Below are 19,781 nucleotides of genomic sequence, written 5' to 3'. Positions count from 1 at the left end.
GTGCATCACCCTATAAAAGTTGCTATGCAGCCTTTTATATAAGCTTCTATTAAAGCCTTAGTACAAATGCAAGCATGGTGGAAGCTTTACGTAGTTTGTTTGTAAGATGCCGGACAACTTTCTCATACATACAACTTGACCCTAACTTGTGAGTGTCATTCAGATTTAGCTGATAATCTTTACACAACAGATCTCATTATAATCATTTTTGTCTTCATCTCGCCCTATCTGCCACACAAATTCTCTGCATGTCCTCCTTCACGATATCCAGGAATGTTGTTTGCGGTCTTCCTGCCTGGCAGCTCCATCTTCAGCATCCCTTGTCCAATGTATCCATCATCCCTCCTCTGCACATGTCAAACTGTTTAACCTCCAAAACACTCAACCTGAACTGTCCCACTGATGTACTCATTTCTGATCTTGTCCCGCCTGGTCACACTCAATAAAACTGTGCCACCACCAACTCAGCCTCCTGTCTTTTTGTCAGAGCCACTGTCTCCAAACCATACATCATAGCAAGTCTTACAGCCGTCTTGTAAACCTTTCCTTTCACTCTTGCTTTGTGACTCTTCTGTCACAAATCTCCCCTGACACTCATTTCCACGCACTCCACCTAGTCTGCACTCTATTTTTCACCTCTTTTATACACTGTTCACTGGTTTGGATGGTTGACACAGGTATTTAAACTCATCCACCTTCATTATCTCGACTCCTTGCAGCTTCACTGTTACACCTCTCTTCCTCTCATTCAAAAACAAAATCAAAGTGATAGCATAGGAGGAGCCAAATCAACACTTTGCTTTACTGACAAAAGAATGCACTTCTGAGCTTAGAAACACCAGTGTTTTCTTCTGTAGCTTATGTGTCCACCGAAAAAGATGCTGGTAGATGATTACTGGATCTTTTCAGAGCATCCAGCCAAGTGGAAAACATTTTTCAGGCAGTAGGCATATCATTATCCAAGTCTAACATAACGAGAAGACTTTACAAGAAAAAAAAGAAATAAATCTAATCACCCTGTACTGGAATGACAAGAGTAAAAGAACGGTTTGGGAAAGGCTCACTCTATGAGCACAGTATACTAAAAAAGCACAATTTCTTTAAAGAAAATGTGTTGGAATGAGCATAGTTAACATTCATAATGGAAGACAAGTCTCTAATGATAGAACAGAAGACAGAAGCAGGTGGATACATGTTTCTGAGACTGGGATACAAATGAGCTCACGACAGTAGGTGATCGAACTGGCAGCCAGAGCAAGGGGAAACTGGAGAACTATGGCAAATAGCCAACAGACATAAGAGGCCACTATGTGGGTGGGTTGCAGGTAGGGAGGACAGGGTATTGAGAGGAGGAATAGACAGGCGAGACCACTCTGGAGGTCTACCAGGAGAAGCAGAGCAGACAAGCAGTTCAAGTTAAGAAGATAGAAGCAGCCTGGAGGCTGAGCATGTAGGCTGGACTGCTCAAGTATGCAGCCTAGGATCAGGAGCACAGAGGTACTAGATATCTCGTGTGCACCTCAAGAGCTGATGCAGACTATTAACTGGACCAAAGACGGGCATCGGGTAAAGCTGACCTTGAAGAAGGAGCAGGTTAGGGGTCAGTATGAAGTGCTATTAATCTCCAAGGAACTGTTAATCGTAAAGATATAGCTCCTTCTGTATATGCTGATGTTACCTCCTTAAGAAACAGAGGACACAGGAGATTAGATTAGGAAGCTTGAGTAATGAAGCTTACAATATGCCTGTGTTCAACAAGGTAGCGCTGTATTCACTCATCTGGCTGCATTCATGGGAATTCAGGCTGCTAGTCTATTCTTTAAATCACTTCTGCTTTCCCACACTGGCAACATCAATTCTGTCATCGTCACTTTCACCAAATATTTTACTGGCCCACATTCTGTGAGCCAATCGTTATCCTACTTCCTACAATTGTTGGACGTTTTGCCATGTAGCTTCATCAGTGTCCTTCAAATAATCTCTCAATTGAAGTAAAAAATTGAAGGTAATCAGATAAGATGGAAGTGAACAAGTAGTTAAATATACCCTGAAATGACTGATGGAAAAGTAATAGGTCATAATGAGAGAGGAACAGAGAATCACATTAAAACAAAAAATAAAGAAAACAAAAAAGCAACTAGGCCTACTCCAGGAAACAACAATTAAACATCAGTCAAGCACAAAATTAACTTACAGCAGTGCTTAATCTGTAACTCAAAATACTGGCAATACATTAACAGTGAACAAGTGAATACACTAAGAGAATGTACCTGCTTTCTAACTGTCTATAATTCAATACATCCTTCAAAGGTTAGACACAAATCACCATAAAAGGAGCCTAAAAGTGGTTATGGGAAAAGTGAGGCTTTCTCTACATTGACACCTACTGGCCACTTTTTGCTTTGCTATTGTCACTACTACCACTGATTCAAAACAACAGCCACCTCAAGGTGCTTCAATTGTAAGATAAAGATCCAAAACTATTAGATATAGGCCCAAAAAGCCCTTTGAGCAAGCACTTGGCGACAGCAGAAAGGAAAAACTCCCTTTTAACGGGAAGAAAGTTCAGTAGAACCAGCCTCAGGGTGCTGCAGGAAAAAGAGGCAAAATATAGGAGAGAGAGCTAGAGTTGAATAATTTCTAGATAAAGATTGCACAACTCTAAACAAAGTAACATATAGACCAACGACTGCAGGAACCAGCATGTGAGCAGACACATCCTTAAATTTGCCAACGACGCCGCCATCATTAGGCTGCTAAATACTGAGAATACACTGAGAATTCCAAGGACGTGGTGATCAGTCTCAGAAAGCCCCCCCTCACCCTCGACTGCAGAGCAACATCAAGAGTAAAGCTACTGAACAGGTGGAACAATATAAATAGCTTGGAATGGTCATTGATAATAATTGAAAATTTGACACTAATGTGGAAGCAGTGGTCAAGAAGCGCTAGCAACACCTCACATTTTTGAGGAAGTTGCATGTTTTCAACGTCAACAGAATTATGATAACTCTTTCATTGAATCAGTTTTACCATTTTCAGCTATTTCCTGGCTTGAAAAGGAACAAAGTGAAAGTAGCCAGTAAAGTTACAGGTCTCCCACAGACCATACTGCCTGCTGTATATGAGCAGCAGGTAGCGCGAAAGGCCAGAGCTATTGTTGAGAGCCAGACTCTCCCCCTGCACAGAGAATCTGAACTGCTTCCTTCAGGCTGCAGATACAGAACACCAAGAGTAAGGTGTAACACGACCAAAAACTCTTTTGTTTCCAGTAAAATAGCAGTCCTAAATCGGTTTGTGATACCTCTACATTACCTTGTACCATTTTTGTGTTTTTACAAATTTTACAGATTTTTACTGGATTAAAAATCACTGATTGTGTATCATTTTTCATATTTTTTATAATGTGGATGTGAATGATTTCTCGAGAGCCAGTCTGTAAACCAGAACCAGCGTATTGTGTTATGTTTACTCTGATAACCACATAGGTTTTGTGGGTTTGATTGTCTACGCCATTTGCTGCGTGTAGCCAAATAATCGCAGGATTTTTTTCTTTATGGTGAAATGAAGTGCAAATGAATGTATTGTGTATGAATGAGTGAAAAATCAAATAAGAATGTCCTACGTATAGGACAATTCAAAAAGCATGTTCTACAACCACTGTTTTGAATCCTTGTCAAGATCCATTTTTTAAGGGTCTTTATTAGGGTGACATCACTATCACTAGGCAACGGGAAGACCTTGAAAATATATACTGCGCAAAATAAGACAAAAGGCTAATATTGCTAGCTCTGTTTTTTTAAAGATTATTTATTTGGGGCATTTTTGCCTTTAATGGACAGCTAATTCAAAGCTAATTTTATTGTCATCTCAGCCAAATACACATATGCAAAAAGACAACATTACAAAGCTCCAACAAACAAAATCAGATATTGTTCCAATAGTCCAAGTACAAAAAATGAAAATGCAAAACAAATACCCCAAAAATATGTTTCTTTTATTACACACAGTATGGAATGAGATTTGAATTGACCAAAGATGTCCTGGTTGTATGCACAGTACTGTGCAAGATACGCACACAACAGTGCTTGTTCTACTTTACTAATTCAGCTTTGATGTGATTTTTGGATACGTATGCATGGAGAAGCTGACACACCGGACCTTCATCGGCTCATCACGCCGCTCTGCATAAGTAGTACTGGGTCCTGAGTGGGGTTGTTGTTGTGGGTGATGTGTGCGGCTGTCAGCGGGAGAGCTTCAGCTGAGTGTGTACAACAACCGTGGTGAAATAATAAAGTATGCTGAAAAGCATGAACATGTCTTCAGGTCTGCCGTGGTTTGTTACAATCGATTATGTGAAAATAAACTTTTTTTCTTCTTTTTAGCAGACCTGTAGTACAGTGGATTGTTGACAACAGAAACACACCTGCTTGCTTTGCTGATGTCCATTAATCATGAACTATTGCTCAACCTTTGATAAGGCCATCAAACAACAGGACAGGCCATCACTCAAAGACTTTAATTAGTGGTGAAGATAAAGGGAAGCTGGGGACAAACTAAAGGGCTTAAAAGCAGTCTGTTGTACTAAATTGATGTTTAAACAAAACCACCCAAAAAAAACACTTTGTCTCTGTGTGTGTCTCGTTGTATATAACTAAAATATATGATGATTTAAAAAAAAAAAAAAATAATAATAATAATCAATATAATTACTTGCCGAATTATAATTGCATGAGATTTTTTTCTGGATGCTTCAAATTTACCGTCATTTTATTTGATCAGTTTTGAAACTTTTCGATTTCGTAATCTGTCCCAGCAGCACATCACAATTCTTGACAACAACTGCGCGATCAGATGGAAAAACAAGCTCATTAGAGATGCGGAATGACATACACTTTGTCAGTCCCAACACCGCTGTCACCACAGTGACACAGTCATGTAATTAAGACACACTGGGTGCAAGGGAGCTTGTCTTTTCCCCTGCTAAATACTCATTAGAGGCACCTTTAAGGGTAATGTTAGCCTGTGTTGCAAAGCTGAGGGAAATGAGCTGACAAAACAGAGAGCTCCATGAGCTGTCATCTGATTTCTCCTGCACCAAGACCCTGAAGAGAACAAGGAAAAGTAGTCTTAAGAAACAGAGTCCACAGTTTTAGCTAATGATTTTTGCACCAGCATGGTTCCATATCAAAGACGCAAAACTAGTTTGGTGAGAGTAAGGTCAGCAAGGAAAACAAATATAATCCTTTTGATTAGAGGCAGACATCTTTCACATCCTAGACATCGTTGCGCCGACAGACCAAAGCGACTAATCTGCGTTATATGGACACAGCGTGAAAACCACAGCAGTTCTGCACTTTATGAAAAAGTCATGTCCAGTTTCTTCACAATTTGGAGACATAGCAGACTGTGCAAGCTGTGGGGCAGTGGCCACAAAGGAAGCAGAATTTGGACTGCATGACCGAAAAATCCTCAGTGTTGGCAGGAGAAACAAAAATTAATATTTGCTTAATAGTTATCAAATACTAAACTGAATACTTTAAAACTAGAGTTAGTAAACAGACAGAATTTTTTGGTACTTTTTAACTACTGCTTTTCCTACTAAATAACAGCAAACGGCTTTGATTAAACCATTTAATACTTTTGAGACAGTAAGGAGAGATTATAACTGACTATTAAAAGTTTAACCACAAATGGTGTGGTGTTGAGACACCACTTTTTAAAGTGAATACCCCTCCCTGACTTACACACTTGCATACAGATAAATGCACATTAGATGCACAGTGGGGAGCAATGACAGTTTAGTGTTGCTAACTTTTCCACTGAACATCAGCTACATGTAAAGTAGTCTGTGGTTCCTAATTAATCCCTTCTCTCTTCATCTTTTCCTTGCACTCAACAGTGACGCAGAGCTGCGAGGATGAAAGATTAGAACATACACTCCCCAGACATTTTATTAGGTGCATCTGTTCAACTGCCCATTAATGGAAATATCAAATCAGCTGATATCATAGTGGTGACTATGATGCAAATATGGTCAAGATGACCAGCTGAAGGTCGAAATGACCACCAAAACAAGGAAGAAAGATGATTTAAGAGAAACTGATTTGAGTATTTCAAAAACTGCTGCGCTACAGGGATTTTCTTTAATAATCATCTCTAGGGTTTATAGAGAAAAGAGAAGTTTTTAGTAAGCAGCAGTTATCTGGGTAAAAATGCTTTTTTGATGCCAAAGGTCAGATAAGATTGGCTAGACTGCTTCAAGGTGATAGTAAGGCAACAATAATGCAAGCAACCACTCAATCCCACCAAGCCATACAGAAAAGCATTTGATGGACACAAAGCATGTTCATGACATAAAGCAGATGGGCTGCAGTACTCCTATCAGCCTAGAACAGAAAACTGAGGCTGTAACCAAAAGTGGACGAGAGAAGACTGGAAAGCATTGTGTGGACTGATAAGTCTCAATTTCTGCTGCAACATTCAGATGGCAGCGTCAGAATATATGAGTATGAATCCATCCTGCCTCGTATCAACAGTTCAGGCTGGTGGTGGGGGGTGTAATGGTGTGGGAGGTCATTTTTTAGCACAACTGGGTATTGTTGCTGACCACATCCATCCCTTTATGAGCATAGTGTACAAATTATCTGATGACTTCCTGCAGCAGTATAACGCGCCATGTCACAGAACTCAAAACATCTCGAACTGGTTTTCTTGAAAAACAGAGCAGGATGTGGGAGAACAGAAGACTCATAATCATACCTGCACCAACTGTGTGAAGTCATCATGTCAATATGTCCGAAAAATCTGATTAGTGTTTCAAGGCCTTTTTTGAATCTATGCCATGAAAAATTAAGATAGTTCTGAAGGCAAGAGCGGGTCAAACTCAGTACAATCAAGGTGTACCTAATGAAGTGGTAGGTGAGTGTACATTTAAATTAAAAAGCCACATTCAAGTTAAATAAAAGCGTTATATTTTTCAAGAATTTCTTGTCCATAAACAAAAAAAAAAATATCACAGTAATTACTTATGGACTTCTACATTTTGAAGCGAGTGATTTCTTCTTTAATTAAAATGTCATTATAGGAAAATCAGCTTTTTTCACGCTGCTCAGAAAAGTGTCCGATTATGTGGATTTAGGAATGAAATTATATCTTAACACATGAAGAAAAAATCTGGGATAAAAACATGTCAATAATTTCTTGCTACTCTTCTACAAATCACGTTAAATCTTTTAAAACCTACGATCTTAAACGCAACTTGACTCCTTTATGTAATATGACTGATGTATGCTACAAGAGCAGCTCCACCCCCTTTAACACCACTTGAAATCTTATGACCTATTTTTTTGTGCTAGTCATAAAATCCGAAGGGTAATCGCAGTTCTTCAACATCAGATGCACGTGACTGTATGACTGGCTGTAAAATAATTCCTGGAACACATGTTGCGTAGTAATGGTAGAAGCTGTTTTGGTACTGATCTGTCCATATTAATCATAGGGTGTGTTTGTCTGTGTGTGGTCTCATCTAGCCATGCTCTAAAGACCCAATATAAAACCTCTGCAGTCCCTTAACATTATAACTAGGCACTCTGATACTGAAGGGATCCAACCAGATAAGCATGATACTAAGATTGGTGCTTATTTTATTTTTATTCTTTTGCCCTGTGTGTTTTGTTTTGTTTTCCCCCTCAGGAGGTAGCACTTGAGTGCACAGTCAGGCAGGAGACTCTTCAGCACACATAAACGTCACTGGGGATCAGGAAGGAAACTCAGCGGGAGTCTACACTGTCATATGGTCATGGAAACTGCCCAAAACAGGTGATATTTAAGGAGCCAACCAGGGAGAGGAATTTCCCTCGAGGACAGATATGCGAGGAGTTGTAACTGGAGATGGCAGCGGTAGAGCAAGGTGAAGATGCAGATTCACACTCCTCTGCAGAGCTGAGTAGGCATTAACCAGACAACACAAGCAGCTTCAGCAAGACTTTGTACATTTGTGCATGCTGTATATCTCAGCTGAAACACACAACTGCCAAACTGCAGGGTTAACATAAAATGATAGGACTGTTAGTTTTGTTTATTTCAGTCGGGGGGGCATCTCAAACATCAAAGAGATGCTTTGGTAGTGGAGATATGCTGCATTGAGCCTGGTCTTCAAAGAGCTCAGCATTCATTCGGTGAATACCTTTTGTCAGCAGGATATTCACACGATCCTCTGAAGTGACCAGTTGCTCTCATCTATTTTAAAAAAAATCCATGAAATGAACCACAGACATCTGCAGTATAAAGTAACACAAAAGCCAGGATGCCCCCCCCCCCCCCCCCCACCCCACCACGCACCCACCCACCCACACACACACACACACACAAAGAGAGAGAGATGTTGCTTTCACATGAAATGAACCTGAGAAATTCTATTAATGAAATAGCTAACCTGATCTATGGAGCGGTCACTTACTTTTACTGGCATTCATCAAAACATCATTCCCACCTTTCAACAGAGTGTGCAGTACATGGCACTCATGACCAAACCTCAGTGATTACTGCATGTCAGTGGTTTTCTAAGTACAGCTCTAGATACTTATTATTAAATACAAGATGAACCTAACGCTTCTAAAGAAGAAGCAAAATGGCCACTATCAGTGCTATGGTGAATGCATGAAGCATGAGGAAATTGTATAATAACTATTATTAAAACCATTTTAATGACATAAGCCTTTCACAGTAGTCCTATTAGAAAGTCATGCTGCAAAACCCTGAATGCCAGACCTTTACGTGGAGTATTTATCTTGTGTCACTGCTTGTTTTAAAAAACTTCCACATCTGCTGCGTGTTACTCGACCCTTCTCAAAGATTACCTTTTGGCAAGAAAACCACAGGTGTAATCAATGACATTAATAAGTGCAGCTGCAATTTAAATTAGCATCCAAATGGTTCTGCTATTGTACACCTGGCTCATTAGGTCTCTTAATTGAACTGAGCCATCATTAATTTCACTACTTCCACCTGTGCTTCTCTGTGTCTTAAAGAGTGATAAAAGAAGTATTCAGATCCCAGAGCTGCAGATCCAGTACTCACTATATAGATTGGCTCCAGCTGCTGTCTAACTTTATATTATATATTATATAATATAATTATATATATTATATTTAATTAAGCGCTATCTTTTATAAACTCCACATGTGTTTTGTAGTTGTCAAATAAGTGGAAAGCAAAATAATTCTGTGTGAAATTTGGAGAAGTTAAAGTGTACTTGCATAAATATAACTGGGTAAACTGTACTATGTGTGGCTCTTAAAGTGGCATTAGTATGTGTTGTTCTCCACAACTTCTCCTTGTTATGTGCTATTATGTCGTAAAGCAATCGCATGCTGTGTAACTCACCGCTTTGTGGACTCTCGAAAGCCTTTTTCTTTGAACTCTGTTTGGCTCTGTCGGAGTCCTGTCTGCTCAGGACCTCGGACAGCGACTGCCGGGAGCTCTGCCGTGCGGTCTGGTTAGAAACGTTGAACCGTGTTGCCCTTTTCCTGTCTTTGCTATTGGCCCGGTCTGACTCCGGAGCGGACTGGCTTCTCTCCGGGTCATGGTTCTCCGGCTCTGAGCCGACTTTCACCAACGCGTTCCTCGTCCTAGTTAGAGCAGAAGTCACCGAACCCATCGCTAATTGAAAGTTAAACGTCTCAGTTGGAAACGGTTACTCTGAATTTCATTTTACCCAAAACCTGTTGAAAGTGGCCAACAGTGAAAAACATGTACTTCAGCTGTAAGCTTGGGACGTCATCGTAAAGTTATATTCAAAAGAAAGAAAACTCCGCACTTTGACCGGAGCGTGTCTGCATCTTCCTCGTTTTCTGTTTCCTCCGAAAGACACGTCATCTAAAGTTCCTCCTCTGTCAACAAAAGCGCGGATCTCCCGGGACAGGGAGGCGAAAACAAGCGGCAACAATTAACCAGCAAGGTATCCCGAGCTGTTAAAACCAGCAGAGGTTTAGCTGCGCTGACATAAATGTTAATTGCATCATCACAAATTACCTGTAGATTCCCTTCGTCACAGGCGACTTTAGTCCTATCTGCGAAAAGTGATCGCGAGATTTGGGCGTGGTCAAGAAAATGAAGGTGTAGTTCCTGGCTACTTCAATTATTAACCGGAGGGAAGAGGGGTGCAGTTGTCTCAATCACTGGCAAACAGCAGTTAAAAAAAGTAGGCGATGTACTTATTTATTTATTTATTTATTACATTTGCAGCAGCATTTCTATCTGTTTTTAATTAGAACCATTGGGCAATGATTGTTACACTAAGTTTAACTTTTACTAATTAATTTTAGTGCAAATAAGCTACATAGTAACCAACTATGTTTCTAAGCTGAAATTAACACTTATTCAAACATATTATATGTTTGTGTTGGAAGACCAACACACATGATTAGGGAAGCATCATTGTCACAGTGAAAAAAAAAAGTCTGCTGCAGGAGTCTGGGTACTTAATGCACTGAAATCAGTTGACCTCATTATACTTGCGCCACATTGACCCCGTTGAAAAACTATTGTGTAACACTGTGGCTGAATGAGATGTTAACAGCTTCATGTTATAAGGTGACCTGAAATCCCAGTCTGAAGTAACTATACCTGCCAGATATGTCCTGGGGGTACAGAATATTATATTTCACTTGTAAGAAAAAAAGTGTAGTTTCCCAAACATTAAAGTAGATGATCCTTAAGTTACACTTCATAAATTAAAATGTGTCGTTAAATGTTAAGGTCTAATTTTAAGATTAACTGTGTGTAGTTTTGTTATATTTACTTCATATATGTTATAGTCGATCCTATCTCAACCAGTCCAGAGCTTTTGATCATATCACATGACTTTCATCAGCAGATGACATATAACTGTCACATAATTTTAGATTTTTAATATTTTTTTCAGAGCCTAAAACAGTAAGAAAAAAAGAAGAAGAAGAAGAAGACCTCCAAAAGTTGATTCTGTTCATCTGGACGTAGCGTTTTGTGGGAGAAACGTTTCGTCACTCATCCAAGTGACTTCTTCAGTCTCAGCTGACTGCAGGTTTCCCCAATCTTATAAACAGTCTTTCAAGGATGAGGATGTACACATCCTGAACAGGGAGGAACGCTGGTTTGAGCGCAGAGTCAAGGAGGCCATTCATGTGAAAAGGGAAAGACCATCTCTGAATCGAGGAGGGGGCCTAAGGGTACATCTTTCGTCATCTTACAATCCTTGCAGCCATTCCCCAACTCTCTGTGAATGGTACTCATGGCCATTGATCAGTGGGCTTTGATCAGTGGGTTTTGGTCAGTGGTTGTTGATCAATGGTTTTGCAAAATTAAGATTAAGGAACTGACCTCCCAACCCATTGTTCCTTCAGTGGGCTGGTTTCAGTCATTATGCAAATGTACTGTTTATAAGATTGAGGAAACCTGCAGTCAGCTGAGACTGAAGAAGTCACTTGGATGAGTGACAAACGTTTCTCCCACAAAACGCTACGTCCAGATGAACAGAATCAACTTTTGGAGATTTACTTACCTGGATGATTGAGCATGCATCAAGACAAAGAAGAAGAAGTACACCTTAACTTAAAAGTTTAGTCCAATACTATTTCTTTATTTGAGATGCTATTGTATTTACTGAATTGAATTGAATTGTGTCATAGTGGCCTGGAGCTTCTTCTGTCTCAGATCTATTCATCAGCTCTGCTTATCATATTCTGTGTTGTTTATCACTTGAAAAACATTTCAACAGTAACTAAAATACTGCTGATATACAGCCCAGGTGTGTGTTAATTAAACTTGTAATGTATTTTTCCACTGGAACTGTGACAGCGACTTGAATGAACTATCCCCTCAAATGTTTGTGGTCATTTAAAATTGTCCAGTTTTTGACAGAAAAGCACATTTTATCGACTAATGAAATAATTCGATTTTTTTTTCCACATGCAGGGATTAACAAGCACATTTGCAGCAGCCGTCACTCCTGTGTTCCAAAGGCACATTGTGTTAACTAATTTGATTTTTACTATATTAAAAGGCCAATAGGCCGTGTGGTACCTGTTGTGCTAATAAAAGGTCCAATAAAAAAGATGCAATAAATGCTGTTAGTTGATTATCAAAAGTAAAAATAAAACTTTTGTTATGCTTAAAACTATCTCTATTATGTGTTACAGGCACTACAGCACTATACTATAGTTACTATAGTTACCATAGTATAGTAACTAAGAGGACTTCACTCTCAGATTGCAGGCTTACGTGCTGAGCCTTCAGCTTTTAGGCCCCTCCCCTATGGCACAAACTCTCAATCTGGATTTGGAAGACAAATACCCGACTTACATTCATACATTTAAAATTCAAAGTAAAACTTTATTTTTTCACAAAGCTTATAGTTTGGGTTGGTTCAGGTGAACCTAAACCATCCCTTAGTTATGCTGCTATTTGCTCAGGTCACTGGGGTTTTCTTTCTTCGCTTTATTGCATATCATTAACTTTTGTGTATTTCTAGTATACTGAGAGCTGTCTCCATTACACTGATTCCTTTTCCATGTATAAAAACTGTCTCTGGATGAAGCTCCTTAGTAAAATAGTCACTGATAAACATTATAGGCATATAATGTCTCCATCAATACTGCTTGTCTGATAACCAAATCATCACGACCTGAGAGGAAACCTTATGTTCAGTAAGGCAGTAGTAAATTATCACAGCATTACAATCACAGGAGTTAGTGTGTGGGATAACTGTCCATCAATACGTAACTGCACAAACAATTGTGCAATTTGTTTAAAAACAACAAATTGCACAAATACTGGAAATGTTCCTCTCAATGATTGAGTTGTTTCATTGTGTTCTATTGAAGCCAAGCTGAATGAATTCATTAAGGTTCTTCTTTAAGCGATGACATGGAAGCATCCAAATGTGCATAACATATGCGGAATAAATTAACTAAACTAACAACCTAATAGTTAGGGTTATTTTTTATTTTTTATTTTGTCCCTATCCCGCACATATTTAGCATGAATATTTAGCAAGTATGTTTATTATGTTTGGAGTCTTACTTTGATTTTCAGAAGCATAATTTAAATTAAATCATAATAACTTAACTTTGCAAAAAATATTTTTTATCAAACTTACTATTCAAGTTTGCTTCTTAGCCTCAAGGACACTTTGACAGTTTGATTTACTTAAAATCAGATAAAAGAGATTGTTTTTCACGCAATGCTTTATGTGTATAGCATTAGGTATAAAGTATTTTTATACTTTATAACAATAATGCACTGCAGTATTACAAGTATTACACCTTGTGCACAGTAGCGAGTAACAGTCTTCATGGTTTATTGCTGCATACAGGCAATTGTGACATCTTTAGCATACAGTTTTTCTGGTAAGTGCATGCTATATTGATCAAAAATACTACTTTGGTTACAAAGATAGATTTTTGTAGGCCTCAGTGAGAACTGCTGTGTTGTGCTGACTTCATTATTGTGTCTAAACAACTGTGACAAAATACTTGCTGCGGCCAAGGAAGCAAAATACAGTCTGTGTCAACTAACAGGCTTACTGGATCACCACATACAAAGGCACTTCTCGAGGCTGTTTGCTTTTTGTGTGTTGCTGGTTTGTTTGCTTGCTTGTAGCCCGAGTGAAATGTGTTTCTTCTTATTGCTTTTTGTTGGTGGTTTGGTAAAGACAAGGACATTATTAGTCCATGTCATCGTGGTTCTGGGTCGACTCGTTGATCACCTGAACAAGGGAGCAGAGGAAGAGAGAAAAGGCGATGAGCAGGGATATATCTGTATGTGCCTGTATGAAGTGAAAGATCTCTTTAAGCGTATTCTACCTGACCATCCCTGGTCTCAATGGTCTTGATGAGAACTTTCTTGGTTGTTGTGGTTTCGATAAGTGGTTTGGATTCAACCATTGTTTCTAAGACAGAGAAGTATCGTTAGAAACTGGCAAAAACTGTAATTCCAACTGTAAAAATCAGCATGGGGAATCTTACCTCTCAGGTTAAGCGATGAGAAGTTTGGCAAGGGGGTGGAGATTCTGCAGACGGAGAAAATACAGCTCACTAATTAAGATTAGCATCTTGAATCTTGAATCAAATGAGCGTTCATATCTATATTACTGCATTTCAGAAAATGCTTCTCCCATCACCTGCTCTCCTCTCCTTCCAGCAGCTTTCTATAGGTGGCAATCTCAATGTCCAGAGCCATCTTGACATTTAGCAAGTCCTGGTACTCGCGGAGGTGACGGGCCATCTCATCCTTCATGTTGTGAATGTCCTCCTCAAGACGGCTGATGGTGTCCTGGTACCCGCTCGTCTCCAAGGAGAAGTTCTCCTCTACCTCCCTCATCTGGCGCTCCAAGGACTCATTCTGGGATGGCAGCCAAGACAGAACAAAAGACACTTTTGCAGTAAAAGTTAAGAAAAAAGAAATATTTTCCTCTCTGCTTTTCTATTTCCTTAACTTGTGCTCAGTTTCCCCCTTTGCTTCCAGTTTTACAAATGTTGAATATTTTTATATATATTCTGTATCGTCTATATTGCAGCCAAAAACTACAAACTCACAGTTCCTTTCAGGGCATCCACTTCACAAGTAAGTGCCTGAACTTGGCGTCTGTAATCATTGGACTCCTGTTTGGCCACTCTCAGAGCTTCATTATTCCTGGCTGCAGCTTCAGTGAGGTCAGCAAACTGGCAATCACAGTGACAAACAGAGAGGAGAGACAGAGGAAAAGAAGGAAAAAATGAGAAATCAACTCTTCAATAAATGATGAGTCAGAGGCTGAAGGAGATGGGAGTACGGCAGCTTTCATAAAGTGTGTAAATTATGAAAGATGTAGCCACGACAGAGCCTTGCAGGGATTACCACTGTGGCATCAGTGCTCTGAGGCACTTTTAAGGTTACTGACTTTCCACTAGTGCTCAAACGGCAGGAAGGAGGATTGCTTATACCTTGCTAGTTCTCAGTATTCTAATGTATAATCAGTTTTTAAGATAAGAAAGACTAATCACATAATTTGGACAAATGATGTTGCATTTATACGGTGAATTTGTTAGCAAACACTTATTTTTTTTTACCTGTCAAACAAATACAAAGAAACATTAGTGACACTTGTTAGTCTTTTAATGGCCTGCCTGATAAATTTTGATCCTAATATTTACTGGTTCTGTTGTTTGGTTAGATACATGGTGATGTTATGAATATAAAAACATAAAAAATTCACGAGTTGAAGGTGGGATTATTTTGAAGCTGTAGTTCATGTTACTGCGCTTGGTTAAATATGCTTCTCTAAAATGCCTTTACCTTGGATTTGTACCATTCCTCTGATTCCTGGATGTTTTTGGAGGCCAGGTTCTCATACTGCAGACGGACATCCCTCAGAGCCGCTGTCAGGTCAGGCTTAGCTATATCCATGTCCACCTGCACATGCTGCTGCTGCTGGATCTGATTCTGCAGCTCCAACATTTCCTGTAGCAAATTCAGCAGAGTCAGTTTATACAGTTAGCACAGAAAGTTTTTTAACAGTTATTTTGTATGCTTTTGTGCAATTAGCCTTAAAGACTTACAAAAGCTTTGGAAACTAAACCCTGCTGATGTGGCACTTGAGCAGATTAACAAATATTTCAAACTATTTGGCCCAGTTTTTCTAAAGGTACCTTTTTCCTCTCAGGCTGCACACGTGCAGTGATTCTGCAGTAGACCGATTTAGATAGGCAACAAAAAAGGAAGGCTTACCTCATCATGCAGCTTCTTGAGGAAGTTGATTTCCTCTTGGAGTGACTCCACTTTCCGCTCCAGGTCCAGTCTGGCGAGGGCAGCGTTGTCTACATCCTGTACGATAACACTGACTCTTAATAAGGTGACTTGTGAAGGTGACATGAGTTATGCATAATGTGCTTGCTGACAAAGAAAAAAAACCCTGTTGTGCACATGCTGTAAAAAGCCCTCACACAATCCAGTGCACAAAATGACCCACTGTATGGTTGATTAAGGTCACAAACACATGCATCCAATGAAAATCAACTGTGGGCACATGACATGTCCTTGCAGATGTTGGTAACAGATGAGTAGGTGTTTTCTCGTGTCGTTATACAATTCAGCAGCTGCATTATAGGCAGACATTTGCTCAAATACTTCACATAAGCACTATAATCAAGTTCAAGAAGAAAAGTGACTTTTTCCTCATCTACATTTGTTTGGCACAGTTATTTTATCTTTTGCTCTATGATTCCTGAGCTCAGATGGAGCATGAGTTTGCTCACTATACAATAAAAGAACCTCTATAGCTGCTGGCCTGACAATCTTTGTGTGTGGGAAAAGGCTGGACAGAATTGAGTGAAATTTTTAGTACTGGAGAATACCCAGAACCACAACAAATTATTAAAGAGATTATTAATAACCTAACCTGCAATCCCTTGCAGTTTTCTCCAGTAGAATTCCAGATCTCCTACTGGTAACTAATTTGGCTTGTTATCATTTTATAACATTACTGAATAAAGTTCATAAAGCCATCTTCTGTTTTATCATACTTAATCATACATACAGACTGGCTGTGGCACCATGGCTTTGTTGGGGCGTTGGCAGGCTGGCAACTGAGGTATCAGCAAATGAAGCAGCTTTGCCTCTGCACTAATGCCACAAACAAAGTGTGCTATTCAGCAGGGGTTCCCAAACAAGCCCAAGGCTGAGAGAGTGACTGTCTGCCTGACTGAGCAAGAGCTGGCTGTGGGCTCTGCATTGTTGTCAGTGTGCCACTCAGGCAAGCCACGGGGACTTCCTTCCTCCCATTCACACAGACAATGCCATGACTGTGTAACGTATGTATCACTTAAAGCAAGTCCTAAAAGGTATATAATCATCATGAGTCTAACATTTAAACTACATTGGTGGGATGACAACTTTCTTTTTCACCTTTTTATTCCATGACAACCTTTGGAACCTGTCTGCATGACTCATCCCTGTGAAAACCAGTGATACGGAACAATCTCTGACAGGACCATAACAAGTGAGATTTTTCTGTGCTGATGCTCTCCCAGAACGAGACAGCCCGGATCACATGGTGGCTTGTCTTCTCGCTCTGATAACCACATTGGAGCCACACTGTTGTTGCCCTTGTGTCCGGCTCATTCATTGTGACCAGTCAGACTTAAAAAGATCTCCTCTCGCTGCAGGCCTGATTTAACTCAACAGTCACAACTTAGCCTTTTGTACCAGTCCAGGGTCAGTCACTGCTCTACAGCTATTTTGATCATGCCTAGAATCTGCTGTTGTGCCATCAGAAGAGTGCATTCCTGTCTCCACAGCTCATGGGCAATAATTAGAGAGAGATCACCCAGAAAAGAAAAGAGAAAGTTAATCTTCATATTAAGGATAAAGGTTTATCCGATTACTTTCACATCACTTTCCATCAGTTTGGTTGCTTAAACCTTAATTTAACCAAAAACAGCTGAGAATATGAGGCACTGTAGGTCTGCTATTGAGATCTAAGACACTTCTCTTTATCACCCTCAAAATGTCCATCTATTGCAGTTTTTGGCTGCTGTCACCAGTGTAGAGCTGTACCTGTCTAAAGCCCTGCATGTTTGCCTCAGACTCCTCCCGCTGGGAAATTTCATCCTGCAACCTGCAAAGAAAGGCATAAAGCAGAACCTTTATTTCAGCAGCCACTGTAAATATACACTTAAAAATCATTTGCGGCATTTACTTCTCCTTTAAGCACGAAAAACAACTTTTTGCGCAGTGCAGGGTAAGAATTTATGTTTACATACTTTCACTCTATACATAGTCTGTTTAGGCTCTAACTAATAAAGATTTATGTAATGTACCAGAGCTGAATAACAGTTCTAGAGAAACAATACATGGAGTTGAGGACAGAAAAGTGCCACGCCTCCTACTTCTCTCTCAGCCTGTCGATGTCGTCCGCCAGGTTATCCCGGTGAACTTCCACGCGGGCCTTTTCGTTGGTGAGCTGGTCCACCTGGCGTCTCAGCTCCCTCATCTCGTCCTCGTAAAGATCTCCGACCCGGGACGTCCCTTTGCCCCGCAGCTGCTCCAGCTCCGCCAGCAGGATCTTATTTTGCTGCTCCAAGAAGCGAACCTTCTCGATGTAGTTGGCGAAGCGGTCATTGAGGGACTGCATCTGCGCCTTCTCGTTGGTGCGGTTCGTGATGAATTCGGTGTTTATGGCGTCAGACAAGGAGAAGTCCAAGTTCTCGGATGCCAGCCGGGGCATGGCTGCACTGCTACGGAGCCTCTGGGTCTTCGACGCGTATATGGTCGGGGTGGAGGAGAGCCCGAAGGAAACCCGGGAGGAGCGCACCGGGATCGAAAACTGGCGGCTCGAGTAGCTGGACCTTACGGCGGTTTTCTCCCCGCCGAACATCTTTCGGTAAGAGGAATGTGGACCTGATCTATAGGCCATCTTGTTTGTGTCTTTAAGTACCAGAGCACTGTCGCCGATCTGGAATATATCTTGTTTCTATCAGCATCCGCGAAGAGCGCCTGGGAAGGCGTGTCCTAAACCGTTACTCATTTATAGTCTCCTCCTTATGCAAATACGTAACAGTGACTTGAGTGGCACATTGAGAATCCAATCGCAAATCAGAGCACACATATTTGCCTGTCAGACTCACAGATATTTACACCAACTCTTCGCATACAGTAGCCTAAAGTAATTGGATTGTGCTGTTGTGTCCAAGATGTTGATCCTGAAGATTTTGCACACATTTGAGACTACTCTCACCAAGTTTGCCCGAACTTTAACGCTCATCTTCATTTTTACTGGGACACCAAACATCACAATGAATGATTTTACACTCTCACTTACTGTAAATGAAACAGTGACATTTTTAGCACCTCACAAGAGGAAAGGACTTTTTCATCATACAATGCTGAGAATTGTAAAGAAAACAAGTTAGGGTTTTTTTAAAGCAATGCACCCATGTCAGCACTAAGCATATTCAGTGTATGACTACATGTCGAAGTGTAATACCGTAGTGTTTTACATATATCTACTGTTTTGGTGAAGGGTGTTTGCTTGGGTGAGAAATACAGGTCTATTAAAGTATGTGCAAGTCAGCAGCCTCACGCAACGGTTAATCAGGTTTAAAGAACAAGTCTGATGATGTCACACACTAATCCTAGGAGAGAAAAACAGAGAGCTTGGGGGATATGAGTCAAAGTCATTCAATACTGGCAGGTTTGCTGCATTCCTGGAGCTTTTGTTTGGGGTGTATTATTTGTCACCCTCGTCTCAGACTGACTTGCAACGAAAATAATGAGATATTTCCATAAGGACTAATCTTTGTGTCCAAAAGCTCTTTCCTTCTTTCCCCTCCTCTGTCTTTTGCCCTTCTCAGCGCACAGGGCTGTCAGTGCTGCAGTGCTGCTGACTTGCTGAGATTCAGTGATTCTGAGGAGAGACGCATGGCAGCAGAGCTGAGCCAATGACACCTAACACCTCCCAACTGTGCTGCACTGGTGCTGCTGAGCGTTATCTGCTCTTTAGTAAACATAAAATAAGTCCAAGATGAGAGATCAAATTGGTTTTAGTGACTTTTTTTTCACTAGTTAAGACTGAATGCACAAATATCTCTTTCAGGGAGACTTTCAGATTTTTGGCTTGCGGGTGAGGGTGACTGCGGTTATCTGAAGCTGGCGTGCAGCCCCTGAGATATGACTGTGCAGTAATAAACCCAGCTACTCGGTGAGCTTGTTTGATCTTTGTGACGCAAACTTCAAATTATAGCCTGGCTTTGTCTAAGCAGATT

General features: G+C 40.3%; 2 protein-coding genes across 6 annotated transcripts in view; both read right to left on the bottom strand.

The window, feature by feature from the left end:
* Nucleotides 1–10,113, bottom strand: part of pde1cb (phosphodiesterase 1C, calmodulin-dependent b) — a 107,739-nt gene extending 97,626 nt beyond the window's left edge. For 3 of the 5 annotated variants that reach the window (XM_040018245.1, XM_040018271.1, XM_040018252.1), the window contains exons 1-2: nt 9,821–10,028; nt 9,388–9,632 (exon numbers count right to left, since the gene is read on the bottom strand). In XM_040018245.1, coding sequence (XP_039874179.1) covers nt 9,388–9,632; nt 9,821–9,879 — 304 coding nt within the window. In that variant the 5' untranslated portion in view covers nt 9,880–10,028. The other 2 variants (XM_040018261.1, XM_040018309.1) reach the window with 2 other exon arrangements.
* Nucleotides 10,114–13,315: 3,202 nt separating this feature from the next.
* Nucleotides 13,316–18,528, bottom strand: LOC120725374 (vimentin A2-like). The gene is made up of 9 exons (XM_040018240.1): nt 17,907–18,528; nt 17,575–17,635; nt 15,748–15,843; nt 15,316–15,480; nt 14,577–14,702; nt 14,162–14,382; nt 14,007–14,050; nt 13,845–13,930; nt 13,316–13,747 (listed from the first exon to the last, which is right to left on the bottom strand). The coding sequence occupies exons 1-9, from the start codon at nt 18,431–18,433 to the stop codon at nt 13,706–13,708; spliced, it is 1,368 nt and encodes a 455-aa protein (XP_039874174.1). The 5' UTR covers nt 18,434–18,528; the 3' UTR covers nt 13,316–13,705.
* Nucleotides 18,529–19,781: the final 1,253 nt, after the last annotated feature.

Source organism: Simochromis diagramma, unplaced genomic scaffold (genome assembly GCF_900408965.1).
Source record: "Simochromis diagramma unplaced genomic scaffold, fSimDia1.1 OVJJ01000205.1, whole genome shotgun sequence".
NCBI classification, from domain to species: domain Eukaryota; kingdom Metazoa; phylum Chordata; class Actinopteri; order Cichliformes; family Cichlidae; genus Simochromis; species Simochromis diagramma.
Note: the sequence above shows the minus strand (reverse complement) of the source record. Positions and strands in the feature narration are given on the sequence as shown.